The 20,150-nt window shown below is 39.1% G+C and overlaps 1 protein-coding gene across 2 annotated transcripts in view; it reads right to left on the bottom strand.

Annotated features, from left to right (window-relative positions):
- Positions 1 to 20,150, bottom strand: part of LOC142391804 (interleukin-1 receptor accessory protein-like 1) — a 259,529-nt gene that overhangs the window by 124,508 nt on the left and 114,871 nt on the right. For both annotated transcript variants that reach the window (XM_075477883.1, XM_075477884.1), the window contains exon 5: positions 17,645 to 17,798. In XM_075477883.1, coding sequence (XP_075333998.1) covers positions 17,645 to 17,798 — 154 coding nt within the window. The remainder of the gene's footprint in view (positions 1 to 17,644; positions 17,799 to 20,150) is intronic.

The raw sequence follows: 20,150 nt of genomic DNA, 5'->3' as shown, positions 1-20,150 counted from the left end.
GAATAAAGGCCCCACTCAAAGAGTGTCCACAGGAACTTTCTAAATGTTAACACTTAATGACATGATGATATTCTTGGTAATATACTGTATGATGTGCTGTATAGCTCATTTTGAACTCGATAGTTCTGCAAAGAAACACAAAAGTACCTTTTAAGCTTTAAACTGAAAGTTGCAGAGATTCACAGACTTCTAAAAACAAATATTTGCATGCTTGCTTACTTGAAACCTAGCGAGGCAGATTTCAGCCATCATAACATTGCATGTGCTCTGAGGCATGGGGTCTGTTGAGGCGACTGTCAGTAAAGAAACTGGTATCTCTGCCTCTTCTACCATGGCGTGATCGTTGAATATCAGAGCAAAATGCCAGCACTTGAAAGAAGCATTTCCGCTCTGATTCAAACTGACACCAAACCTGACATTTAAAAAATACATTTTGCTTTAGATCACCAGAGGAGCCAAAATAGGTATTCTATTTACTTGCATGCTCACCGAGAAAGATCTGGATATGATACATTGTCATCTGCATTTTAAAACTCGACACAAAACTCTCATTACACAAATAAGTACAAAGTAACTTTACCCTCATAGAACAGATACACTTTACACTTTTTTTTTTTTTTACCATTTATTCTGGACATTATGACTATGACCCTAAAAATGAACAAAGACACAACAAATGCTAATTAACACATACATATTTATCAAACCACCTGACACAGCTCCAGCCCACTGGTAAAGCCCTGCTACAAGCTGCTAAGTGCTCCCTTGTGTGAGTCAGTAACCTCCCACGCCCCTGACACACAGCCCAAACACCTCCAAAACACACACACACACACACTTCTTCTATTCTGAATGAAAACAAAACAGTTGGCATAGGTGTCAACTGAAGTGGCCGCCTCAACTAGCCAGGCCCCTTTTAAACACTGTCTAATTGACTTTAACTCTATTCCAACCTCAGTTAGGTGCCAGTGGCCTGTTTAATTCATGCTTGGTGCCATTTCTGCACAGTGGCCCCCTCTTGCTGAGCTATGAGTCCTTCTTTCCAGCTTTACCACATGCCTCCCATTCCTCCTACCCCTCGCTCTTCCCTCCCCCACCGCCAACCCCCTCTTCCTTCCTCTCAACCCCTTTGCCAGTGGCCCTGCAAATCTCCGGAGGCAGGCGGTGCCAAACGTTCCAGCTGTTTAAACAGGTCAGTGGTTGGTGTCGGGTGCCAGCACGGCCAGCTCTGCTATTGTGGTGCCCTACATTGCTGGTTTGTACAGACCCTCCTGAACCCATTGTCCATGTGGGAGTGGGGGGGCCCAAACTGTACTGCTACTCGGCTGAAAGATCCTGGATTTATATGCACTTAAGCGCTTTTCGTTTGTGTGTTTTCTATGTTTTTAAATCTTCATAATTAGATTCTATAAAAGCAACAAAAAAGACACATATTTCAGCTTGAAAGATGTTACAGTCTGCTGTTTCCATGAGCTAAAGTGATCCAGGTGAAAGCCGTGAACTTCTATTGATTTCACCTTTTAAATCCACTACGAGAGATGTGTTATAGATACAAGAAGGGAAAAGAGAGACGTTTATGCAAGGTTTAAGCCCTGTGGGAAACTGAGACTTGGGTCATGAAAAACTAGATTGCAACTCATTAGTACAGCAGCAGAGCATATTTTAGCTTGTAAAGCCACATTGTCACACAGTTAGACTAGAGAGTATTGTGCACATCCTGCATTTATTGTACTCTTCATTTATGTGAAAAATGTCTCTAGGATTGTAGGAAAATGCCAAGATATACTTTTTAATATGATGGTTGTCTTTGTAAGATTCTGGTCAGGTTGTGATAATAAAAGTACCTAAAAAATTTTTTTACATAAAAACAAAAACACTGACTTTGACTCTTTCAATTTTTGATGAAAGAAGGTAACTGTGAATGAAGCTAAAATCTAAAATTCAAGGTAAAGGTCATGTTTAATGTTTGGAACTGAGACTCACTGAGTTCTTGAAAAGGGGAAGTGATGTACATGATAAAGAAGCAAACAGCTTTGATCATTGAACACAAGGGTTTAAGTGCAATCAGTGTTTCTACATGCAGCCAGACTGTCAGTCACTCCACAGCAGCTCCAGTCGAATCTTAATACCTAATGCCAAAACACCCTGTTGCACTGAAGTGGACAGAAAAAAAATTATTAAAGAAGTAACAAACAAACAAAAGCAAGGCAGTTTACACAGATAACTGCTCAATACTAATAAAACTGTTTCTCTTTGTGCATTTCTTAGCCAATTTGGACAACCATAAAAAAAAGGCATGCACAGAGCATACAGAAAACATGTTGCCCTGTAAAAATTATGCAGCAGCCCCGCAGGCCAATTAGAATATAATAGTATGACATTATGAGAACAAAGAAAATCCATGGTTTACTCATAAACACCCTTCCTTGTTACTGTGTCATGGTGTTGGTAAAAGGAGGAAATTCCATCCCATTTTCTTTTTTTTTATCATCTCCTAACATTACTCTTTCATCATTTTCAATGGTGTGTTGAAATAGCATGTTTCTAGTTTTTTATATTTTTCCCATTGGATGAAGTCTTCAGTTCTTATAAAATAAACCAAAACAAATGTAAACTGGTTCATGAAATGCATCAGGTGGGAGTGACAGAAGGCTTGAATTAATTGTTGGTTGCCTTTACTTTTTGAAGATTTCTTAATTGAAAGTTATTTAATTTTTCATGAAGTAATCTTTGAGAACAAACCTCAATAAACCAGACCTTTAAGCAGCGAATGTTCTTCAGACACTGAGGCCTGGTGCAACAAGCTATAAACCCTTCAAATTATGTAGTTTTGAGAGAAGGCGGTGAGTGACCAAGTTAGAGCTCTATTACGCTATTGAATGTGACTTGTACAGTCGTTATTTTTAGCTTCTGAAAAGCTCCTGCTGTGAAAGGGGCTAAACAAAACCTTTTCGCAAGCAGTACATGGCCCGCCCACATCTGGTTGAAACAAGGAGACACAGAGAAGTCAAGATGTTTAAGATGTGCTCAGGAAGATGGGATGTCAAGTAATGTGAGGTTAGCCTACTACAAACTTGCATTTGTTATCTTCTGACATAACTAAATGGAACCAAAAAAATATTGTTGGCAGGTATGAAGAAGATCTCCATCTTATCCATCAAAAGCAGGTATGTACCGTCACTGGAAATTAAATCAATTTTCCAGGCCATAAATCCAAAATGATATTGCCTTAAAGAGGCCCAAAAAAGCTCCACAGAGCAAATAAGAACTTTGGACTCGGGTAATAAATCCTGCTGGGTTTATTACTGGAGGTGAGATCATGTCAGGTGAGATATTCAGATATATTATGATACAACAAAAACAATAACGCAAAAGGTAATCTTTGATTCAGATGAAATGGATCTCTTCAAAAGATTGTTAAGCTCTGTACAAGCCTGCTAATGATGCATTGATCTGAATCAGGTGTGTTGAAGCAGGGAAACATCTAAAACCTGCAGGACAGCGGCCCTTGAGGACCGGATGTGGACATGGCTGATCTATACCATGAAAGCACAGACAAGAAGCACATTCTGACGCCACAGAGGGGTCAGTGCTGATGACAAGTCTGCCCTTGTATGTACAGAAAGAGATGGTTCGCTGAAATTACAGTTCTAATTTTGCCATGCTCCAAATCTGTCACAGGGAGAGTTGAGATGTATTAGATCTAGCTCTGTAAGCCAGCAACTCCATGTAAGATGAATATGAATTAAGAATGTTTGATGAATATGAGTGACTCCTCATATGTAGGAAGATTCTTGCTCTTTAACACTCTCATCCTCTCTCTGCATGTGACAGACACATTTGGCCCACAGATGCAGCTGACCAACCACCTCTCCACTCCTCGCAGACCTGCAGCATTTCAGAGATTCACACCCAACTTAATTTCCGGACTTGTCCAGATGATCAAGCAGTGTGAGAGTGAGGTTTTGGCTTTGCTGGCCCGTGTGATAAGGCTCACCGCTGTGCACAGTGGACAGTGACACCGACAGGGGCGATCAGCCCAGCTGGGCGTGCGCATGCACTTGCAACTTTCCCTGAAATCTGACTTTCACACTTTGATCACTGGTAAATCGTGACGGCCTCACTGCTTCAGGCTAAAGCTCAAGATCAGTTTTCACCACCACCATCAATATGCCACCTGCTGATTTCAGCCAACCCACATATGTGGTAATGATCACTCATGGTGGGCGGTGATGGCAGTTTTGGCATGGATGTAGGAGTTTAATTGGCTATTTTAGCTGTCAAGGAGTAAAGGAACCTTTTGATTTGGCCAGAATGCAACACAGTGAGCCTTAATTGGCCTGAAACATGAGGAAAAGACAGAATTTGAAGAACTCAAGCACAAGCTATCATAATTCATAACAGAGAGATTGCTAACAGACATACCATTAAATTCAAAATGCCGGGAACTGATTGTATTGGGAGACTTAAGTTGTCTTGTGGGTCTTTTACTTTTAATATAGATAATTTTGTTTAGTCAATCGTTTACAGAGGGGTACACAGCTTCTGCATCAGTTTGCCCATGGCAATGAAAGCATCAAACAATACCAATGTCATGTCAACAAGCCACAGCAGTGCTCAGCAGTTATCTCAACATGTTGACACAAAATGGCCTCGCCCGTAGCACACACATGCCTAAAATGGCAGCATTACGCAGTTTCTCCTTACGTTTACCAATATATTGCACAAGCCTTCATATGGACAGACACAAAAACTGAACACACAAAGAGAAACTGGAACGTTACTTGAGTGAGGCCAATAAACAACAGATTTAATCTCGGCTGAAAATTTCCTTCCTCTCTGCTTGACAGGTTACCACCGGGATAAATGGGCAATGTCTTATATATGGCTTGTATGTACTATATTGTAGGGTCATTGAACTGACACCTATATGAACACTGAATGGCACAAATCAACCTTTAATTCTAACTTTTGAGGCTTACATCAATCACCATAAGCACTTCCGAGGAGGTAGCTCTCGTTCTGCTGGAAATGGCACTGAACAGTCACCCTCATCAACCATCCACCTCCTGTAATTTTCTGCTCAATCTGTCACTGTAGGCTTATCGTATTTCTTTCTTTTTTCTTAAGAATCACTGTGTCGTCTCATAAATAAATAAAAGCCTGGCAATGCTGCAAATATGCCTCAAGTCACTGTTCTGCCTCCACCCCTCTCCTTTTAAACTTCAACATAAGCCTGCTTTAGTGCCATTAAAATAACTTGTCATGACAGTGTAGCCTGGGAGCAGTACAATCAATTTCCATTACATCAAGGCCCAACTGGGCATCACCACTGAACTAAGCGCTGGTAAGCAATCTCTCTGACCGAGGGTGGTTTGTGTGGTGGCGTGTCTGTACGAGTGCGCAGTATAAAGGCTGTGTATTGGTGTGTGAAAGAGCCAAGGACGGCAGACCGAGGCGCAAGAGGATTTACTGCTAAAGTTCCACGTTTTACCAGCAGAGGGACTGAAAATGAAAACTCCTATCTTGAATTTCTGTCATCATGGGGACTGAAAACATTTTTGGGAATCAAACAAAATAAATCAACCTAATTTCCCATCATGAGATCATGTGAAATGATCAGAAGCCGAACTATCCGGACTCATCTCACCACATTTCTCCTTCAAGTGATTTGGAATGCACCTTTTGTAAAAGACCAATCAGCAACTAATTAACATCAAAGTAATTTATGCTGCAAAATTGATTTTTTTTCACAATAAATTATGCAAGAGTCCTATCCGCTGTTCTTTCGCATCTTATCTCTCTTGCAGAATCAGTGGATTGACACGTGGCTGAAGTGTCCTTGATGGGGCATTTCTACAAACTGTCAGAGACAGCAGTGGCAGGGAAAGAAGAAAAGAAAGTCTTCAAGGCCGTATACGTATGCACTCATGGCCTTGAAGAGCAATAAATCTAAAGTCACTCAAATCAACAGCACAGACATGTGGACTCACACACACTCAAACCTCTGCGTCAGTCCATATCTGGCGTTATTCTCGATGTTTCTTCATTCACGTGTTTATAGGTTACGTAAAGAATCATCTTTTAAACATCTCTTCACACAACTGTGGTGCAGAATCACATTAACGCTAGTTTATCACCGATTTTCACATCTCTAAAGCCACTAAGTGAGCGCTAATTAGCAGAGTGAAGGCATTAATTATGTAACATGCCATCTTAATTAGCAATCCCAGATGTATGGCGTGTCAGAGGAGCATTTGTAAGCACAGTTAGCTAATTGATAGATATTTGACAAGATGTTTGACGGAAGAACCCCACAAAGGTGACATTAAGTATAGGGATCTGAAATATTACTGAACATTTTATATGCTTTTTGCATGCAAATTTCCCTCTGTAATGTGAAAATGCTGCACAGCAGGACTGAGGTGGAAAACATAAGATTGTTATAAAAAAAATGTTTTATATCATATCTTTCAAATAAGGAAAATGTCAAATAGCTTCCACAGTTAGTAATTAGAACCAATAAGCTCTTGGTCCCTTTTCCAATCAGAGGGATTATGGCCAAGGCTTCTGTGTTCCTTCTTAAAAAGCTCAACTCATAATCAGTTCAGATAGATCATGTGACACTTTCATGATCATGTGACACGATCATGTGACAAGTGCAAAAGATGTGCCATGAATATGCAAACGATAGGCTCAAGTGCGTTCTGAGTTGCCATTTCATTCTGAAAGCCCACTGGGATCACATGGAAAAGAGCTCATGGAATATTGGAACATATTGTGAGAATAGTGAATAATCATTTCAGGTAAATAAATGATTTATTCCATATTTTCAACTTCTGTGCTAATCGCATGTAATGGAGGACAGCCAACTAGGTGCTCAAGTAACAAATGCAGCAAATCAATCTACATTGAACCTACTGTTAAAAATGCCTCACTACAATTAGTACAGTAAACAGTAAGACTACATATACTTAATAGGTGACCAAGTGTCTGTGATTATTCCAGAAGTTAACATTTTCCCACAATGCACCCCCGTTGCAAGACACAGAAGCTGAAACTGGTCGACTCTGTCGTTTTAACTGTCCATTGCGAAAGCTTGTTGCATCTGAAGTCAGTAGAAGCTACAATGTAGTTAGGACATGGTTAATGTCTGTAAGCTAAACACTTGGTGATGGTAGAGAAAAGATCATAGTACAACCATCATTGCCAGATTATGACAGTGTTTGGTATCAAAGCCAGTATCACCCATCACGTCACAGTAACCTCCAAATGTGCACACCACCCAACTAATGTGTACAGTGCATTCGTGCTTAAAAAGGCAGAAAATGAGAAACAGCAATGATATTAAAAAAAATGTTTTGCTTTTCCATGCTTGATGATTTGTACTCTATGCAAACAAGGTACGAAGCACAAAAAAAAATCCATTCTGTCTACCCTTGTTAGCCAAAAGTCTGAAGTCTTGAGACAAAATGCCGACAGAGAGACAGTCTTTTTGTTTGCCCAAAACAGCACTTGTGCTCAGAGAGAGCCACCTCATCAAACAAAGGGACGCTGGTCAAAGTCATCTCACCTCGTGGAAAGCTGGCCAACTCAAACAAAATCCTGGAGCTCTTTCTTTGGCAGTTTGTCCATAGGGTTCACATCTGCCAGGCCAAGCCAAAAAAAACAACAAAAAACCTCCAACCATGCATCCAGACAGATCTTGCCAACTACCTGTCACTGCTCCACAGAAGCAAACAATACAAACTCAGCAGATGACCAAAGGATTCAGAGACAAATTTAAGGTGACAGATTTCTGCATGCTCTGTATCAATGAATGTTTTATCTTAGGAATTCAAAGCATCAAAAAACACCTTAGGCTGTACATCAAAAAACCACATTAGACAGCCATACACATTTCAGTAAAATTACAGCTAACAAGTAACCACTTCAGGCCGAGAACACTATGCTCTGCACACGCTTTACGCTGATATTTTCTCTCCTGTTTCGCCCACTTCCTCCCCTGCTGTAAGCTCTGCAATCATATCTCCTGTGTGCTGCTCCTTTGATGGTACCAGCAGGTGGAAACCCACCGGGATGCTGAGTGTGCACTACAGTATGCACAGGCTGCTGCTGGATTGATCAGAGCACATGGGTGAGTTGACTCACTGGGCTGGGTACTGATGGCAGGGGAACACATAACAAACTGCCTGCCAAGCCATAGGGGAATGAGGGCATCGCTGAAAACAAGGGAGACAGTGGAGAGTCGAAGCACTCCATGGGGGGGAAAGTGTTGCATGTATTGTCGGAGCAGGACTCGTCAACTCTGATAATGTCAAAGACTGAAAACAGAGCTTTGGAACGTGTGAAGGTTGTGAAACCTTCTACAGCGACTACAATGCTACTGGAACTGAGAGAGATGATGATTTATATTCTTACAGTGCTGCAGTTACAGAAAATACCTTTTTTGGACACATTTTCAGCCATCATTTACAGCTAATTAAGATACATCTTTCTTCCCCGTGCCACTATTATCTGCTGCCACCAATGTGGGTCAGACAAAACAAGGAGATTCCTTTTAAACATTTAATCTGCAATAAAAACAAGCACTCGTGCACATAATAATGTTATAAAAAGAATGCTGCGTGCAAAAAAACCTGCAAAGGTTAATCATCTTCCGAGGGAATGGAAACATTTCGGTGATCATCCTCAGAGCAAATTTGTTCAAGATTTCCTCAAATTGATGTTCCTTCAGCTAATTAAGCTGCACATGGAAGAAAAAAAACTAAATATAAACCCGCCTCATCAACCCAATTCAAAAATAAGAACTGCATAAGTATGTACAATCTTCACTATATACGAGACCCAATTATGCCATAAAGCCAAATTAATGTGACACGTGGTTCGGTCAGTGGAAGAATGGCACGTAATGAAGTGAAACCGAGCAACAAAGCTTCCTTGTTAACAGCAATGAATGAGTGAGTCAGTATGTGCAAACAGTCCCAAACCTCCAGCTCTTTTAAAGCATTAAGGACATAAAACGATGGCCACATGACTACAATTTCATTGCACTTGCTGCCATTTGGGCTTGCTAGAGCGAAAAACTGTGCAGACAGTTAGTGCAGGCCTGAACATAACAGACAGGGCTTTTTTTCCCATGGATTTTACCCTGTACTGTTCTCAGATATCCCAAACAGCATTCTTAATGTGAGGTAAGATCCTCTAAAGCTAAAATTATTTCCACTGAATTATATTTTTTTTAACCTGCCCTATATGTTTCAGTCTGTCTGAGTGGAGGTCAAAGACAGCTTATTGAAAGAACAGAAAGTCTGATGCGTTTAAGTAATTTTAAGTGTTTTAGTAACAACATAAGATCCTCTTATTTTCCTCTTATTCTGCAGTGATCTCAGTGGTATTAACCTACAAAGCCTTTGTTTTACTTAAGATCGAGCTCAGGTGGCATTAAAGATTTCTTAAAGCTGTTACCAAAGCCATGTCCCCTCTTACACAAGACACTCAATTTAGTGCAAAACTTGACAACAAAATTTAGTGGGTGTTAAAGTCTGAGACTTTCCAATATTGGCTCGGATATTTGGTCTTCACTCTGGTATGAATGTATGGCTGTGGTGGGATGTGACAGATGGGCTGAGGAAGAAAATGAAATGAAAAAATTATAGTGTCGTTGCTTTTATAATGCTCAAACTATGATAACAAAAACAACCCACCATCTAAGATTTCTTTACCACTAAACTAAATGTTGTGTTTTATTTGTCTGTCTATGATGTCTTCATAGTGTGGAGAAATATCTGCATGGTGATGCTGTATTCTCTATGTCCCATTGAACATCTGAACCTATTTCCAGTATCACCGTGTCAGTTATTTTCCTCTTATGCAGGATTATTAATGCCTTTTTGTGCCAATAATAGATCAATCGGAATCTTTCTGTTTAAGAAGAGGGGGAAAAAAATAAAAAATCACATTGATATAGAAAAAGTCACGCATTACATCATGTGTGACGTGTTAGATCTAACAAAACCTTTAATCTACATCCTCAGGTCTTAATAGGTGAAGTGAGTTTTCCATGATTCTGCTCCGTGGTCACCACTTAATATTAATAGTGATAAATGACTCTATAGTAGTACGTTTGGGCTGGTTCTAACTGGTATTGACCATTTCAGTTAGAACTAAATACACGGTCACAATGTTAACACTGGCCCACATGTTCAATGTTATTGTAATTGCACAGTAACATACAGACATATTGTCCCACTACAATATTTTCATCATGCGGTTGTAAACATTTCAGAAAACAAGCTGGATCATAGTGCCAATAGAAATTCCAGAAGATTTAAAAAAATAAATAAATAAATAAAGATTCTTTTGCTAATTTCCACAGCAACCAAATGTTTCAGTGACAATCTTGATTAATCCACTGACTTCCCATGAAGTTGTGATGAATGGTGAACACAGCCCGCAGAAGGACCTGAGCCACTGCTTCAAAGCACTGAGAAGGAGTGAGGATCATAGCACAATGCCCAGGGCATGACAGCCCTGCGGTCAAGATACTAAAATGAACCAAGAACTGAGATCTATCTGTAGCCGTGTAAATTCTGCAAGTATTAACCGAACTGCATCGACAGCCAAATACAAAGGAAAACATTTAAGCTCTGTTAAGTTACCATAACACGATATGATAACAAATACGTCTTACTCATGAAGACATTAAGCGTAAAAATCGACTAGCAAAGGAGACAATGAATCAATTCACCACAGACATACGGAATAATGAGACTTTAATTTTCCATTCATACATATGCTCTCGGATAAATGACCAAGTATCACAAGGTAATCATAGGAAAAAGATTAAATAATTAATAGACCTCATGAAACACCTGCTGATTACATGGTGTATCCAGTTCTCAAGATGAAAAAAGATTACTTTGTAGATCGACTCAGAGCATTGTCTTCTCTCTTCTACTGGCACCTTAGCCAAACTAATTATCTTCCATCAATTAAAGGACAAATTATATTTCAACCCCTTCATATGCTAATGAGTCAATTCAGAAGTGAGAGGAAAAAGGGAAAAGCCACCAAATGGTGCTGGCAGAGATACTTTGAAGAATGAAGAATGTTATACTGAGCAGGAGACGTACGGCTCATCAGGACTCACATGGACACAGAAGCCCAGCGAACAGGTTCCTGTTCATAAAATGACTTCATACAGTAAATGTGTGAATGGATGAAGTCTGCTGCTGGTATTTCTGTGTCACAAACCATTTTATATTCTTATCGCTGCCACCACCCACACAAATGACACATGTATTTTAACTCAGCAAAACTAAAGCCAGTTGGCATCTCCTGGAGAACAATAGAGTAGACTGAGAAGCAACAGAATCGATATGTTTCAGCTCCAACATTCCTCATGGTGACAGGAATGCATATATTATGGGTAATGACACTGAAGAGAAAACAAGCCAAAGTTTTTCCAAAGCCTCGGAAGTCCCTGTTTAATAGTGAAAAAAAATGGCTGTGTCTAAAAGACGATTTTAGTGTCTCAGCATTTTAATAGAGTTTGTTAATTTTCAAAAACAGCACAATGTTGCAAAACAAAAGCTTTAAAATAGGAGAAAAAAAAAGCATGAGGAAACCAGGTGCTCCATGTGACTGTTCTCACTAAATCACTCTGTTGGTTTGTTAATACCACCTCCCTCAAACCCATTTTAATATCTCCAAATTAATGTATATAACTTTGGCACATGCACAGTTCCAAAAGACTGGGATTAATATCTAAACTACATCTAAATACATCATCTACTTCTAATGTATGATGGGAAGCAGAATTGACTGTTAGGTGTACGTCAGAACAGGCCAAATAGAGTTTTAGGCTACTTTTTCACCAATCTTGGTTAAGAGGATGAAGGATATCTTCTGGAGCTCATGACAGCTTGGCAATCAAGTCACAATCATTTGACCTTGGTTTGAGTTTTCTAATGATAAATTAAACGGTCAGATGGTTAGGGTCCAATATTAATGATTACACTGTTAAAAGTTCACGTCTCTGAATGTCGCCCTTTAAAAGAAAAACAAAGACGATATAAAATGTTAGACAATTTAGGCGCTTTTATTGGAACACTACTAATATTTAAAAATGCAAACTAACAAATGTCTTTTGTCAGACTGGACTGATTTAGCAATCAATCATATAGCTCTCAAGCTTGTCCTCACAAACGTTTACTTTGACAGCAGTTAGGTTCAGTTTCTGCATCGTATGCGTTTTACCTCTGTTGTACTATTATTTTCATATCCAGAAAATAAAACCTAGCTTACAAGTGCAGCACAGAGGAGACATATCAAGGGTAACGTTCCCATCATTCAGTGGCAGTCGCTGGGCTGAGCAAGCAAAAATAGTTATTTTCATGTACAGCCTGTTAGGTGTCTGAACAATATTGAACTGTAAATGAGACAGAGAAGAAGCATGACACTATCTAAGAAGAAACTAGTGCTCACTCAAAAGAAATTGGTTTTGAAAGTCCCAGACTGAAAGGTTATTGAAACCCATAATACATCAAGGATTGCTTTAAGGGAAAAAGCCACTAAAGTATCAGATGTGCCAATTGAAAACGCTCTGACCTCAGATGCATGACGTGAAAACTAGAGTCATTTAAAATGGGGAGGCAGCAGCACTTTATGTTGAGACATTTTCATGATGGTTTAACCTTTCTGCAGCATTTTGGCTATTTGCATGAAAAACACAGCGTTCTTTTCCTCAACCAAGCACACTTAATTGTGTGCTGGTTCTAAATAAGAAAAGCAGGTTAACAACATCAGTCCCAGCTCATTAGCTACAGTCATTTAAGACATCAAACGGTGTTCTTTATAAAAAGGTGAAAAAAAAAACAACAAAAAAACAAAACCACAATATCTTTTGAAAAGAAATGTCACTACCAGTCACACAACCAGGGAGCTTATAATGATTTCAGCTGTGCTCATTATAATCAAATGAATTCTGACCTTTTGTCCCGGTGCACTGCTTTGACAGGGCCTGTAGGCTGCTGATAAATGAGTGGCATGGTTTTACTTAAAGCCTTCTTCCACAATAAGAATATAATGGAATGTACCGTAACGTGTAGCTTATGTCCCATCTTAGCTTTTCTTGTTGTTTGTTACTACTACTGACAAAGTCAACAAATACTTCAATATAAAAAAGATAAAAGATTTCCAGACTGTCTTTAGTATTTTGCAGGAGGAAGCCTTTTTGAGTCACTGGTTGGAAGTTAAATGAATGAAGGTAAAGTATCATAAAGCACAGAGTGAGCTGGCTACCCAATGTTTATATGCTCAATGTAGTTCTACAGACCAAACTGGCTGACTGAAGCACAGTTTCGTACGTCAGTGTCTATCCCGACAGCATCCTACTGAAAGAAGAATGAAGCTTGTCCCAAAATCTCTAATCGTTTTAAAGTTAATTGAGTGAATTCCAGCAAAATGCCAGGTATTTAACATATTTTTAGGTAATGACTCATCTTAGCAACTTGTTTTTTTCCTCAAGTTATCAGAAAAGTTGGACTCCCCTATGATGCTTTCAGGTTTTGCTCAGTTTCAGGCTTTTAATTTGCCCAATAGATGGGACAATAATGGGGATAAATGGCTGGCAATTTCCTCAACAACTGAACCCTAGAATGCTTATTAATATGATTAATTGAGAAAATTAGACAAACTTGGGTCTTTGGCCCACACAAGTAATGAATAATAAAACGAATAAAGGACACTTATTCAATAATAAAACAGGGTGTCTATCAAAAAAGTCAGACGCATTGAGTCTTTTTGGTCATTGTCATATGAAGGTTCAAGACTTGTAGATTAGAAGAGTAATAATAAAACCTCCTACACAGCTCGTCTAAACACTATGCACGAGAAATCTTTCAAAGAACAAAATCCTCCTCCTTATGAGACGGGATTAAAGAGGCAGTCGCAGCAGACAGAGGTAGAAGACAGATCAAAAGAACTGGGCTGTTAGTACAGTACAGTCCGTACAGCCACCGTAGCGACAGAATAAACACCATTTAAAAACTCAGAACTTCTTCAATCAAAAACAGGAAATGAATAAAAGAATAAAAAATTCTGCCAAAAAGTAAAAGCAACCAAGCCAAAAGCAGAGTGAACACTCGCATTTCTCTCTACTGACAAAAAGATCTCCAGGTTTAATAAGAACAATGAGAACCTCTGTTAGTCTGTTGCTTTGAGACAAAACTACATGTTCTAACTTACAGTAAACGTCCACTTGTGGTGAAACTGCTAATTTGCATTTCTGTCATAAGTGAGATGCTGTTGGAGTCCACCAGTAAAATGCTCCTCCTCTTTTCGTTAGTTATGAAAGCAACGTTTGAAGTTTTCAAAGCTCGGCTCAAAATCATTTTACAAAAAGTCCTCTAATGGAAACAACCACACAAGTTGTGCATTTATACCTTCAAATCCGACCAGTGATGGCGCCCTGTGCAGAAATATAACTCATATCAGTGTTTCATTGTCAAGAGTTCCTGTTGAAACCACAAATCCTCATCACGCGTGTTCATTACTGACATAAAAACTGTTTCCACTTCCGATCTACATTCACTTAATAGCATTACAACCCTTTATAGAAATGCTATTGTCATTACCTGGTTGGGTTTAGGCAATAACATTATTTGTTTAGGGTTAGTTAATGAAATACATTTTTTCCTCCAGCACAATTGTTTTCACATACAGTTGCCCAGATGACCACTGAAGTAGTCATCTAGTGGTCACACTAAGGGCTGTTTGGCCTTCTGCAGGACACAATCAATGGGGTCATATTCTGGAGGATGATAGTCTATAAATACTGTTTCTTTGTTTGTTTTAGTGCAACAATATCAGATCCAGTCATCACAAAAGTGGCCGAGTGGTTATAACAGACAAGAATATCTAAGGTGCATTAATTGCACAGTTCGTCCCATCATTCTTCATCTCTTGTCTATACTAGATAAATTGAGCTGTCACCATTTTGCACAGATCGAAGTTTAATCTCAACTATAAGTCAGCAAGGCACCAAAACTTTTTTGTCATGATTTCGAACAGCTAAAAAAGGTAAAAACTTCCAATGATGTAGTAAAATTAAATTACTCAACAGCAGGTTTACATTGGGCTTTTAAAACAAAAAGGTATTCAACTGCTCTGAATAGACCAGCTCTTCCTCTCACTCATTCCTTTATTAGTGAATTTGCACAGTATCGAGTAACAATTTAACTCGCAAAGCAGTGTTTTGCCATTTCAAAATGTCAACGACATAATCTGCAATACTTTGAGCAATTTATGTCATGTAAACAATCACTAACTCAAATGCATTAAAGGGACACTATGTAATATATTAAGTCATTTATTAGCTCAAATCAACATATTCATTCATAAATTAGTCCTCATTGGTGTAAAATTATCTCTGTCAACAATCTCACTTATCCTCCTGAGCGAAGAATCACTTGTCTGTATCTACATAGAGCGGGCAAGCTCTATGTCCTTCCGGTCTATGAAAAACGACGAAGTGCCGAGAGGGACATAAAGCACTTCGAATCGTGTTTTCCCCAACGCCATGCCTGCAAGCGAAGTTGACGTCATTTTGACGTCACGTTTGCACGCTGGTGTGAACAGAGCCAGTCTACGCCATTAGACATTCTCTGGTATAAACCAGCCTGAACGGCCTGCACTTTTGTTCGCAATGGAAGACCATAGTTATGGCACGCCACAGGAGAAGGGATCCTCGTCGCCAAAAAAGCGAAAAAAAGAATCTTGACACATACCGCCTGCCGTAGTTCAACAAGTTGCAACGCACATTTGAAAACGCGAGGCGCTAGAGAGCAAATTCATTCAACTTTGCTAAATAAAATTGCGCCACTAGCTGGGGGAAGAAATTACACCGTGTCCCTTTAAAGTCATCACAAATAATTCTTCTGCTATAAAAGTTCACAAAATAATACAATCAAATGACTTCATAAATGAAACCGTAAATTATACGTCAATCATTCATCTATGTAAAATACACAGCTTGATTATTGCCTGTGGTTTAGGACACAATATGAACAGAATCCTATAACTGGGAGTCTTCACCTGTTCCAGAAAAAAAAAAAATGCTTTGCAGCATGATGACCTTATGGACTATTCATAAGGTCAGTCTAATACTTCATCTGATCATGTGGGCATGTAAAGTCAAGACAGAAAGAACGGGCTGCCACAGCTGGAGTCTATCCTTTATCCATATTGTTGGTAAATCCTGTCAGGGTATCAAAAGGTTAAAAAGAGAAACATTTACAGCAAGAGGCACACTCAATGTGGGAGAAAACCCACAGAGACAGAAGTTGAAGGGTTATTTCTCTCCAACAATCAACGGCCATGGCCCTATCATTAATCATCTCTCGCTGGCTGTATTGAAATGCTGAACCTCTCAAAAGAAGATAGAAAGATTAAGACTATTCCCCTTGGATGACATTTTCAGGGTAGTGAGAAATAATTTAAGACACTCCTTGGCCTTCACTGGGCTCTCTCTTTAAAAGGCACTACAAAACTGCAATCAAGTAGCAGTTAGCAGAAGGCACTTTAGCCGTCACACCACAATGATAGTGACGCACACGTCTCCATTCCAGAGCTCTTCATTTCTATTTTGTCTGAGTCTGCATCATCCAACATGTTTGCATCTTTACAGACCACAGGATAGATGAGCCGAGCCAAATGAGTCACAGACAAGGGAGGCTGTGGTCGTGCAAAACTGTATAAAGCACAGAAACACGTTTGATGAAAACACTAAGAGCCCCTCTGATAAAAAAGCACTTTATATTGATGAAAATGAGATGCAGGACCATTTAAAATCCAGCAAGTAAAATTAAAGGGCCATTCTTCACTGATTGGTCAAAAATACTACAGTCTCAGTATTTGTGTGAGGTGTGCCACACCAGCTGTGAGACATGAATTATGTATAAGGGTTTAGTTATTCAATTTAAAAGCATTGTTTGAACAGGGTGCTTAGGATTTCGGCATTCTTAGACGACTTATAGGCCATAAAAGCTATAAAACTCATTGAAAGAAAGCAAAAACAACCCCAAAAGTGGAGTATAACTTCTTTAAAAAGATTACAAGATGAGCCAGATTGATCAATACTGTAACCTCAATGCTGTTAAATAAAAGTGCCACAACTCATTCCAAACACATACTGTACAGTTATAAAACAGACAGGTATATAATCAAGGTGTAAATTTGGGATTCTCCCAATGCAAAATGCTCCGTGTCAACCTTGGCTCCGACTGAGTCAGCGACAAGCAATCTGTCACCTGCTTTGGGTTCAGGCTTAAATATTTCAGCAGCCCTCAGAAAAAGTGCTGAAGTGGCTTCATGTGAATTCCACTGCTTAGCAATTAAAGCAGCCGAGAAGCCGGAGAGACAGCAACACTACTGAATGCACCACAAACAGCTTAAATGACAACAACATGACAACAGATTTACAGCACGAAAAAAACTAAATGTGTAGAAAATTTTTACCGGAACTAAGAGATAAACTGCTTTTGTATACAAATGAACTAGCTGATATTTACATTCTACGCCCTCAAAAATATAATACCTAAGATGAGTTGAAGAAAGGAAAAAGGGTGGAATATTTCTTTACCTGTGACTGACAGCTCAGTCGTCCTCCGCACCACAAAGTTCCCAAAAGGCAGTTCACAGGTGTAATTCCCAATGTCATCTTCCCGTACTTCCTTGATGGACAGGATGTCCTTCTTCTTTTCTATGGTTTGTCTCCACTGCTTTGGCTTGCATTCCTTGTGTTTCAAAGCAAAAGGAAAGAGACGCAGAATGTTAGCAAATAGGAAATGTACTGAGACAGATCTGTGTAGCCATTAGCAACAGATTAAAGACGAGTTGTCACTACTTTTCAAAAGTAAATGATGATTAAAGACCAAATCTATAGGGGACCCTTGCTAATAAATGTTATGTCATAAATTACTAAATTATCTTTTGAATACAATAACAGCAGAGGACTGTCATGTCAAATAATGCTAGATTTCAGACATTAGTTTGGTGCACCCCTGTTGTTCAGACAACACAGATTCAAACTGATTTATGGGACTGAATGGCTGTGCATTTATCATTCTGGAACAAGACTGCTCTGCTGGGTTGGACCACCTGCCTGCAAAATCATTTGACTTATGTGTAAATTTGACTATGAATAAACGGCTAAGAAAGTCAGTAACCTACATAAACAAAAAAATAAATACTTTAACACAAAGAGCTGTTTGAGGCCAAATAATAGAAAATGTCAATCTGCATTTCCTTTGGACATGTAGGCATACATTCCATTTCTTCATATATGAACAATGTGAGTCAGTTTATGTAGATGTCTTGTAGTATAAATGGCTGATCATTCACTGCCTTGGTGTATTTTACTCATTTTAGGTATTTCGTGTTGTTTCTGCTAGATCACCACAATACAATGTTGGGTTCTTCTATTTTTGTAAACCTCCAGGCTCAAAAGAGATTATAAGCATCGATAATTACCAGAAAAAAGAAAAGGTTATGATTTGAATACAGCGAGTGAGGGTTGGGTATTTTAGTAAAATATTTTTTCCCCCTGACAATCCCACAAGAGCACCTTCGAGAGTCTTGTGGAGGTAAAGATGCTGAGGTTCAACTATCTGCAAAAAACTGCATCTACAAATTGTGGAACAATTTCAGAATAATATTGTGAAAACTGTCCATCACATTCCACCATCTGCAGTACATGATGTCATCAAAAGATTCAGAGAATCTGGAAACATGGGATGCCTTAGATCTTCTGGTGCTTATGTAGCACAGCATTAAAAACAGACACACTTCCAGAAATCTTTGTCTGCGATCACTGTGCCATCCACAAATGCAGGTTAAAGATTTACCATACAAAGAAGCAGCCATGTGTGAGCATGATGCAGAAATGCTGGTGTCTTCTACGGGCCAAAGCTCATTTAAAATTCACAGAGGCAAAGTGGAAAACTGTTCTGTGTTCAGAGGAGCTGAATTTTGAAATCATGGATGCTGCATCCTCCACACTAGAGAGGGACCCTCTGGCCCACATCTCTGATGGTAAGGGGTGCGACTCTACTTTGTTTAAGACCCAGGTTGTAGTTTATACTAAAATGTTCATAGTTTGAGTAGCAGTCAACATGACTTTTGTGAGTTAGTTAACTTTGTTGAAGTACATACTTTAAATTTAGACAGATTCAGGGCAGGTACAACAAGCTCCAGATGTAAGAGCTTTTACACATCTGCTTTTCGCAGTCATGTAGGGTTCAACTTTGATCACCACTGTTATGCACTCTAGTGATGTAAATAAATTAGAAATCCTTTCTAATTATGTTTATTTTTGGCTAACATTATCTCAGGCAAAGGATAAAGCTTAAGTGATGGATTTGATCTATGACAAATTTATGCTTCTTGCCTCCATATCTTCATTAATACCTTCATATCAACTGAGAGGAACAGACATCTAAAACTGCTGATTTATAGTGTAGCCCTCGTGTTTCATGTAGTATTAAAATGAAGGGCAGGTTGATGAATATGTCCAAGACTATGAAGGCTAGTGTCCTACAACATAAATATCTTTAAAGATTAAATAAGAGAAAGACTGAGAGTGTGTACGTGTGCATGAAAGAGAAAGAAGATGAGGCGCTTTGTAGATGCTTCAGTCCAAAGACTGAGTGTGACTCACCATTATTTTCTAATTTTGCTGGCTATATTTGGATTCATGAGAAGATCATCTGTGAATTGTGCCCTATAAGCGGATATGTGTCATGCAGGGCAGTTTGATGTATTACTTCGATCAGAACAGTGAAGATAAGCTTGCATTAGTTGATTTGTTTTTAGTTTATTTCAAATCTGGTGTTAAGCGAATTAGAGAGCTGCTGCTATTTAGCACTAAAACTTTTGCACATGAACACGTGAAAAGGCTGTCAACCATGTGGTGCTGAAATGTGTAACAGTTGGAGTTACAGGACAAAGTGCCGCTGCATCGTGGCATCCTGTTGGCTTTCTATTAATCTGGTAGAAAGTAATAATGTAGGTGTCATCTCTGTGACAGATTGTGTTGAATACATAAATAAGAAATGTCTTTTCTTCGATATGTTACTGCAGCGCAGTCT

This window comes from Odontesthes bonariensis, chromosome 11, assembly GCF_027942865.1.
Source record: "Odontesthes bonariensis isolate fOdoBon6 chromosome 11, fOdoBon6.hap1, whole genome shotgun sequence".
In the NCBI taxonomy this organism is placed as follows: Eukaryota; Metazoa; Chordata; class Actinopteri; order Atheriniformes; family Atherinopsidae; genus Odontesthes; species Odontesthes bonariensis.
The sequence above is the reverse complement of the archived record's forward strand: the minus strand, read 5'-3'. Positions and strand labels throughout refer to the sequence as shown.